This window comes from Zonotrichia leucophrys, chromosome 11 (genome assembly GCF_028769735.1).
Source record: "Zonotrichia leucophrys gambelii isolate GWCS_2022_RI chromosome 11, RI_Zleu_2.0, whole genome shotgun sequence".
NCBI lineage: Eukaryota > Metazoa > Chordata > Aves > Passeriformes > Passerellidae > Zonotrichia > Zonotrichia leucophrys.
The window spans coordinates 12,651,199-12,659,411 of record NC_088181.1 but is presented as its reverse complement, the minus strand read 5'-3'; the positions used below and the strand labels follow the sequence as shown (position 1 = coordinate 12,659,411).

At 49.1% G+C, this 8,213-nt stretch overlaps 1 protein-coding gene across 1 annotated transcript in view; it reads left to right on the top strand.

Annotated features, from left to right (window-relative positions):
* Positions 1 to 1,976: 1,976 nt before the first annotated feature.
* TENT4B (terminal nucleotidyltransferase 4B) overlaps positions 1,977 to 8,213 on the top strand; it is a 39,646-nt gene continuing 33,409 nt past the window's right edge. Inside the window, exon 1 of the mRNA XM_064723047.1 lies at positions 1,977 to 2,646. Coding sequence (XP_064579117.1) covers positions 2,111 to 2,646 — 536 coding nt within the window. The 5' untranslated portion in view covers positions 1,977 to 2,110. The remainder of the gene's footprint in view (positions 2,647 to 8,213) is intronic.

The window sequence follows — 8,213 nt, the reverse complement described above, 5'->3', positions numbered from 1 at the left end:
AATCTGTATGCTGCCGGATTGTGGCTGCTGTGTGTTCTCAGCACAGTGAGGTCCTGATGCAGCCCTGGCGTTGTGAGGTGCTCACATAAATCCCTGCACCCTTCTGAAAGATGTGTTGGGCTTTCAGTAAAACTTATGAAAAGTTTTATGTTCCTGCTGTGATAACAATCGCATTTAGAATTGTTCTCTCCTCTGACGTGAATTTTTTTTCAACTTTTAAGGAATATTGCATTAGCCTCTTCCCTCCTCTCTGCCTCTTCAAATGGAGAGTGAAAAGCACTTCCAGAACTTCATGGAAGAATGGCTGATTCAGTTAGTAAATGCATGATGTTTCCAGATAACTCTTCCTGGGAAGTTCCCTTTCGAGTAAATAAAAGAGTTAAAATTCAAAGCAGTGATCAAAAAAAACTTGATCATATTAAAGTGTGGGTTTTGTTTTTTATGCCCCCCATGGCATACTTGCTAATCCAAAGCATTTGTGTTACTACACCACCTGTATTGTGACTTGGCTGTATTTGCTTGGGACTAGGGTTGTTGCTGAGGAATCCTGTAAATTAATAAACCTCAGTCCTATAACAAAACTTGTTGACATTTATGTGCTATGAGTGTCGACTAAATCACAGATTTTTTCAGAATTAGCTTTATTAAAAAAGAAAAGGAAACAAATCAGTTATTTTTCCTGTTGCTGTTAACTTCTTCAGGGTAATGTAAAATCATTTGACTTTGTTGCATTTTTAAAAAGGTTTGTTAGTGCAAACTTTTTTATTTGAATTTTTGATGTGCAGGGAATATTGTTTAGACTCTTCTTGTTACCTTTTTCTGCTATGCTTATAATTGTCAGAATAACTGAAGAATGTGGGGTGTGGAAAATAAGGTTATTCTTAGTGGTTATTTCCCAATTCCAAGACATGCTCAAGTCCCACCAGTTTCTATTTGGCTTTCACTAGTAGCTTTAGGTGTTGGTACCAATTCTCAAAGCAATTAAGTTTGTCAACTTTAACCCCCAACTTTCGCCCTCTTGCTGTGGTTCATTTTCTCTTGGGCTATGCAGATCAGACATGCTGTGACATAACAGAGGAGTGCTGAGGACAGTATGTTCTGCTCTGGGATGGTGGGGAGAAGCCAGAACTTCAGACTTTGGCTGTCACCAGGAAATAGTGCTAAGTCTTCCTTGCAAACTGTTCACTTCGCGGAATGCTTGAAATTGGAATGCGACTTTTTAATTCTAAACCCTCCACCTCCAGCTTCCTAAAGAGAAATCATCTCCCATGCAATTCTGCAAGTGGGGGAAGTACCAGGCCCTTCGTGCAAAACGCTGGAAACTTTGTAGCTGATATTAAAGATGTTTTAAAGCTGTAGTATGAAAACACTAAAAATAAAACCGAGTCTGACAAGAACTGGTACTACTCACTGTTGCTGTTTGGGGGTATTGTGTATGTGATGTATTTTTCCATCTACAAAAAAGGCTGCACCTAGGCTGCCTTTGCCCCTCCTCTGGTGCGGAGTAAAAGGCAGGAAGACCCTGAGCTACCTCCTTCGCGTCCGCACACGAGTTTTGGGGTAGGGAGGGCAGCGGCAGCTCTCGGTGTGCCCACATGGGAACGCTGCTCCGGGTGTGCCCACAGGGGAACGCTGCTCCGGGAGCGCCCGAGCCGCAGCCCGGCGCGCTGGCAGCGGCGGGGCCGGAGCCGCGGCCGCCCGCGGGGCCGGAACGAGCGCTCGGCCCTGGGAGCGCGGCTGTTGCCCCGTGGGGCGCGGGGCCGCTGCGCGCCGGCGGCGGCCGTGCCGGGACAGGAGCCGGCGGCCCCGGGCCCCGCTCCGCGGCCGGGCCCGGGGGCAGCGCGGGGGCGCCGGGGGAGCGGCCGGGGCGCCGCCGCCCCCCGTGCTGCGCGCGGCCCGCGTGCCGGCGGCTCTCCCGGCCCGGCCCCGCCTCGCCGCGCTCGCCAGGAGGGGCGGGGGCTGTGGAGCGACGGCGGCAGCAGCGAGCAGGCAGGCGCGGAGCTGCCCTTCCATAGGAGCCGCCATTAGCGCTGGGACCCGCTGACAGGGTCTCGGCGGCGGCGGCCGGCGCGGCGCGGGGAGCGGATCAGCCGGGGTGGGTCCCCGTTTGATGGATCCCCGGATAGCCTGGTTCCAGCCAGAGCAGCTCGGCCCCTCGAACCGCCTGTGGATGCAGATCTGGGAAACCACGCAGGGGGTCCGCAACCTCTACTTCCAGCAGCAGCAGCAGCAGGAGCAGCAGCAGCAACAGCAGCAGCAGCAGCAGAGCGCCCCCGCCGCGGCCGGCCCGGCCTCCCCGCCCGGCATGTACCGCGCCCCCCGCGCCGACCCCCCGCCCGACTTCCTGCCGCTCGAGAGCGCCAACAACCCGCACAGCCGCGGCCACCGCCAGGCCTCGCCGCCCCCGGGGGCCGCCGCCTGGGCCCGGCCCGCGCGGGGGGCGCCGCCCGCCGCCGCCGCCGCCGCCAGCAACAAGAGGAAGCGCGACAACAAGGCCAGCACCTTCGGGCTCAACTACAGCCTGCTGCTGGGCCGCGCCCCCGCCCCGGCCGACGAGCCGGCCGCCCGCGCCCAGCCCGGCCTGGCCGAGCCGCTCTACACCGGCACCCCCTGGAAGAAGAGGAACTACAGCCAGGGAGTCGTGGGGTGAGCGTCCGCGGGGCGGGCCAGGGGGGCGCCGGACCCGACCGCGCTCGGCCTCTGGAGAAGAAGGAGGAGGAGGAGGCGGGGGCCGAGGTCCTTCCCCACGCCGGGGCCGGGCAGCGGCCGCCGAGTGGCCGCTGGGCCGCGGCACCTGGGGCGCGGCGCGGGCCCGGCGGGTGGCGCAGGGAGCCGGGCCGGGTCCGCGGGGTTGGGCAGGGGCGGCGGGCGGTGGGTGCCAGGCCGGCGCCGCCCGGCCGTGGTGACAGCTACGCCCCGCCGGTGCTCGAGCGGCCTGTGCGGGGCAGCCCCTGCTCCCGGCGTCCCGCCCGCCGGGGCGGCGGCTCCGCGGGGCCGGGGCCACCCGCGTGCGGCGGCGGTGCCCGTGTGCATGCTGATGGGGCGGGCACGCCTATCCGCAGGGACCGGGGCCCCGCCGGCCCGCCGCTGTCACCGCCCCTGCACGTGTTACACGCTGCCCGCCGGTGCCGCCGGGCTCCTCGGACACGGCGTTCCGCTGTCAGCGCCGCTTCGCGCTCTGCTCGGCGTTGTCGCTGCTGTAGCGCCGGCTGCTGCCCTCGCTGCTCACGCACGTGCGGCGGGCACAGGCACAGGGCCGGGGACAGACATGGGGACAGGCACAGCATCAGGGGACAGACCCAGGCACAGGACCGGGACACAGGCGCAGGGCTGAGGCACAAACACAGGACCAGGGGATAGACAGGCACAGGGCCGGCCCGCCTGCCCTCTGCAGCGCTGTCAAGCTCACCTCGAACCCTTTGTGCTGCCTGCGGAACAAATGCGTGGTAGGGACTAGAACTTAAAAAAACAATAATCATCTGCTGGTGTCAAAAGAAAGCGCACAGACAGGGTAATTTCCCGGGGAGTGTGTTTTCTGAGACCTGACTGAGAAGGTCTGCATGCAGGCAGGCACCTGCTCTCAGAAATAAACTTCCATGCATGTATAGTGTGCACTGGTTTTTAATGTGGGGTTGTTAGTGGTTGTCGTGGATCTCTGGCTATGGAATACATATGCTGATCTGAATATTTTGTCATTAGTGTTTTTGTGTTAGCTTAGGTCTCATCAGCTGGCATTGCATGAGACGGAGGGCAGGCAATCACCTATCTTCTGTTTACCTGAAAACTGGTTTGAGCCCTCCCCTTTTTTGAGCACAGTGATGGCTTTTGATATGGGTGATGCCCTGGATAAAGGCCATTTGGTAACATCTGTGGATTTTTTTTTTTTGTAAAGTCCACGCTTTTCAAAACATAACCTTTGCCTTGAACCCTTTAGGGTCTGGATGACGGAGGTGTATGGTAAGAGTTGAAGGCCTGGCAGAGCTCACTTTAGAAATCAGTGGTGATTTAGTTGCATGAGTTTTTGTGTGCTCAGCTTGTACCTAAGGGTCTTTCAGACCCCTCACGCAGGAAAGCAACGGCCTCTTTGCCTTCTGAAATTGCTGTTCTGTAAAATTTGTCAAAATGACTATTCAAATTTGCTGATCATTTAGGAAGACTAGTTATTACCACCTCTGGCTACCTGTTTCCTTGCCAGGTCCTGTGTTACCTTTATGCTGGGCTTACAATAATTCATAAAATGACACGGCAGAAGTGTACTATTTTAAGTGTTTTAGTCACTGTACCTTGGAACATTCCGCAAATTTCTTCACACAACTTAAAAGTAATGTGTGTAAAACATACAAATTTTTTTTAAGTTAGTTTTTGGACTCTGGTTGTATTCTGCCTTGTAACTTATTTACTTGGAGGCTGAGGAACATTTTTAGAAATGCTTTGCTCTCTCTCTGTCTTGTAAATTTTTTTCTGTATTGAAGATATAGGAAAAGGGTCAATTTCAACAAGAGAGTAATAGTAATAATGAGGTGAAAAAAGACTGAGCTTCAGCAAGAAATTAATCACAATAATAACAACAACTTTGTCAAAGTATTCAAAGTGTTGCTAGAGTTAAATTTTGGTGGAATCAGTTTCAAACTCCAAGTGGTAGGACCTTGTGGAGTTTTTTTTTAACAGTATCAAGACATACTCATATATCTTAGTCTGCCTGTGTATTGACTGTGTAGTTTGTGGCATATATTTACATGATGCTGAGCTTCTGTTTCAGCTATTTCCTTTATTCAAAGCAGAGCAAGGTGGAGTGTCTCTCAAAAACACCCCTTCATTGCTTTTTCTAAATTACTGAAATTTCTTTTTTAAAGAGTTATAACAAGTGTTAGAGGCAGTGGGCTAACAATCTTGAATGAAAAATTGTGGAAATAATTTCTAAAAGGATCAGAAGCTTCCTAGGAAAGCCTAGACAATGCCTAGGTCCTGTGAAGGTTGCAGTGTGACTGACTGACTGCTGACAGGACTGGGTGAAACCTCCTGGAGCCGAGGTGTGACCTGAGGTGCTGCCTTCTCTCCCACTGCAAGCTTCTCTTTAACAGCTGCCTGTTCTCAGTCTGCATCTTGAGACACTGGGCAGCAAACATGGATAGAGAGGTTTGTAACCTAGAAAATGAGGTTGTTGCTGAAGTAAATATTTTAAATTCGTTGTTTTCAGTGTGAATTTCCAAAATTGTGTTGTAGCAGTTAATGGGAAAAAAAAGATACCGGCATTGCTATGTTATCATTACTTGTGTGTTAACAGGTATCTTTTTGTTCCCTGATTGTTACTATGCAAATTGTGAGAAAGTAGTAATGGCTGTCAGTGCTTTTCCCTATGTATCATCCTGTAATTTTGTTAAATTGATCACTTCAAACTATGACTCTTTGGAATACAACAGAATTGTGGAACAGTCCCACCTTCATGAAGATGAGACCAGATTTGCTGGCAAACATAGTTGAAAGCTGACATGTGGCATTCACATTTCCAGTGCAAGGATGTCACTTGTGTCGATGGCTGCAAAAAAACAGCTCTGAATATGCAATTTTATTGATCAGCTGTCTGGAAAACCAGTCCAATATTTTTAGCAAGTTGAACAGATTTTGTAAATGCATAACAGTGTGCAACTAGCTGTCTAAAGATTTAAGTAAGGTAAACATGTTGGAATAGAGATTTTGGTTAGAAGCTAAGTAGCCGTTCAGTTAAATCTTATTTTTTTTCTGCCAGGTTTGAGAAATATACTCTCTTAGCTCAGGCTATATACACATATAAAGAGATAGTCAAATAATTAAAAAATAACCCACAACAGTATTTGGTTTGGTTTCAAGATAGATTTTTTCCAAAGTATGCACAATATTCCTAACATTTTCCTGTGCTGAAATACATTCAATACAAGGGAGTTTTTGCTCTCTTGGAGTTAATGGTGCTGTTGTGTACATTGTATTCTGGCTTATCTTTAGTGTTTTTCCTTAGTCTATGTTCTCAGACTTGCAGTTCTATTAATAATGCAGGTGTTTGCATGACAGGTACTCTACTGTTGTGGCACTCTTAACATGGTGATTTGTGAAATATCTCTGTAAATCAGTTGTGTAGTGCTGCCTCTAGGTTGCTTTGCACCAGCTTCCATGTCTCCCATCCTCTGGGGACTGTCATCAGACAGCGGTTCTGAAAAGAGCAGATAATGCAGAATATGAAGGAAAAGTTTCACAGCATGAGAATGATGTTACTGTTAACTTAATACATACCTTTAAAGAGTTAAATTGAGTTTGCCTTGGCAGGGTAGTTAGTATCAAAACTCAAGGATGAAGGAGGATGTGTGGGTTGGGGTTTTGGATAGGATTCTCTGTGTGTGTGTGTGTGTATCCCAAGGGCAGCAGTAAATAATGTTGGTAGTGTCACAATTAGAAAGAAAGAAAAAGTATTTGGGATACTGAAATGTCTATTTTACAGCTTTCACCAAGTTTAGGTTGAGCCTGGCTAAAATGTGAGAAAAGAACTGCTGAAACTAGAAACCTTAAGTGCGACAAAACCCAAAAATAAAGACTTGCATTTAAGTTTGGCCTATTTATTGTAGGTTTTTGCGATTTTTGTGCCAAAGGACAGTTCCCAGGAAGGAGATGTGGATTTGGGACTCTGTAGGGAGCTGTTTTCACAGTAATCTGCAGCTGAAGGCAAGAGCTCAGTTAATGTGTGAGTTTAAGGAGATAAATTTGTGGTGTGTGCTGCTGAGGAGAAACATTGATTAGATAGAAAACTGCATGTTGAAATACTGAATGCACTTTTTGATGGAAACTTTGCCGTGAAAGGGAGAGAATCCTGTGACCCCCACAGGAGGGGTTGCCCACAGACGTGCACACACTCCCACGCTGCTGAAGTGGTTGGCACAGACTTGAGCAGGCTTCTGCTTGTTTAATAGAAGGGTTCTCAGCATGTTATCAAGGATTGCAGAGGGTACCATGAAATAAAACCATAACTACTTTAGGGAAAAAAATAGCTTAAAGCCATAAGTCTTTGCTACAGAAATTCCATTATGAGTTTTTCATGGGAAGTTTGTCAGCTTCTCAAATCTTTTAGTCTCATTTTTGAAAGAAGCAAAGTGCATTAAGGCAGACACAAACCTATTGTCCCAGGTGTGAGCTGAGCAGAGGACATGGAACCATGTTAAGGCAGCTGTCTGCCTGTGATAACTTACCCTGCATGTCCCTGGCTCTGTTTGCTCAGGCCTTTGCATGGTATCAGCCATGGGAGCGCGATTTCCATGTGGGCTGGAGCACAGACAGAAAGAGCTGAGGGTGATGTGAGCAGAACAAGTCTGTGAACCTCCAGCAAAATGTGAAACCAGCTGGAATGCCTGACTTGGGGGAAATCCAATCATTTGTGTTGGTTTTCATCATATACTCTTAAGTGCTTAAATCAAATGGAGGGTTGTTGCCTGATTTACTGTTACATTATTTGACACAAAAGCTTAATGAAGGTGAAACAAACAGACTTCTGGTGAAACAGCAAGGTGTGTGCTGTTAGAATAACAGTAATCCTGTTTGAATAGTTGCACATGTTTTGGATTTGGTGAACTCATGTACATTAAAACATAGGCTGCACTGTGAACATCACATGTAAAAAGGAGTTATTTGGAAAAATCCATAGACACAAATCTGCTTGCTTCCTGAGAGAGCCTGCTGGAGCAGCACTCTGTGCTGGCTCCGTGGCTGCGAGGTGCAAGCGCGGGGATGTGACTGGAGTGCAGATCCTTTCCTGTGCCCGCCTGATGAGAGCCACTGTCACTCTCTGTCTCGTCCTGAGTCATGCCACAGCACCCTCCTGGCAGTGCCCTTGTGACAGCTTGTGCAGCTCTTGGAGGCAGTCAGCTGTGCTTTATGGAAGTGAAACCAGATATTTCCCACAGCCTCCTGTAGTAAGAAATTACTTCTTTTGGAAGGGCTGGGAGAGAGAAACAGGTTTGCTAGGGATGGAGATGTGGACTGAAGGCAGTTTGATGAAACCTTTTGAGAAATGTATGCTGAATATTATATAACAGTATTACTTGAGGTTGCAGGATTTTGGAATAGAGCCAATATTTTGGCGTGTTTTGTTTAAACAGTTTGAGGAGGATTTCAGAGGCTGCTGATTTCTGCATGTGCAAGGGAACAGCATGTGGATGTATTCTTGTGAAGTGTTCTGTTTTCTCCAATTCATA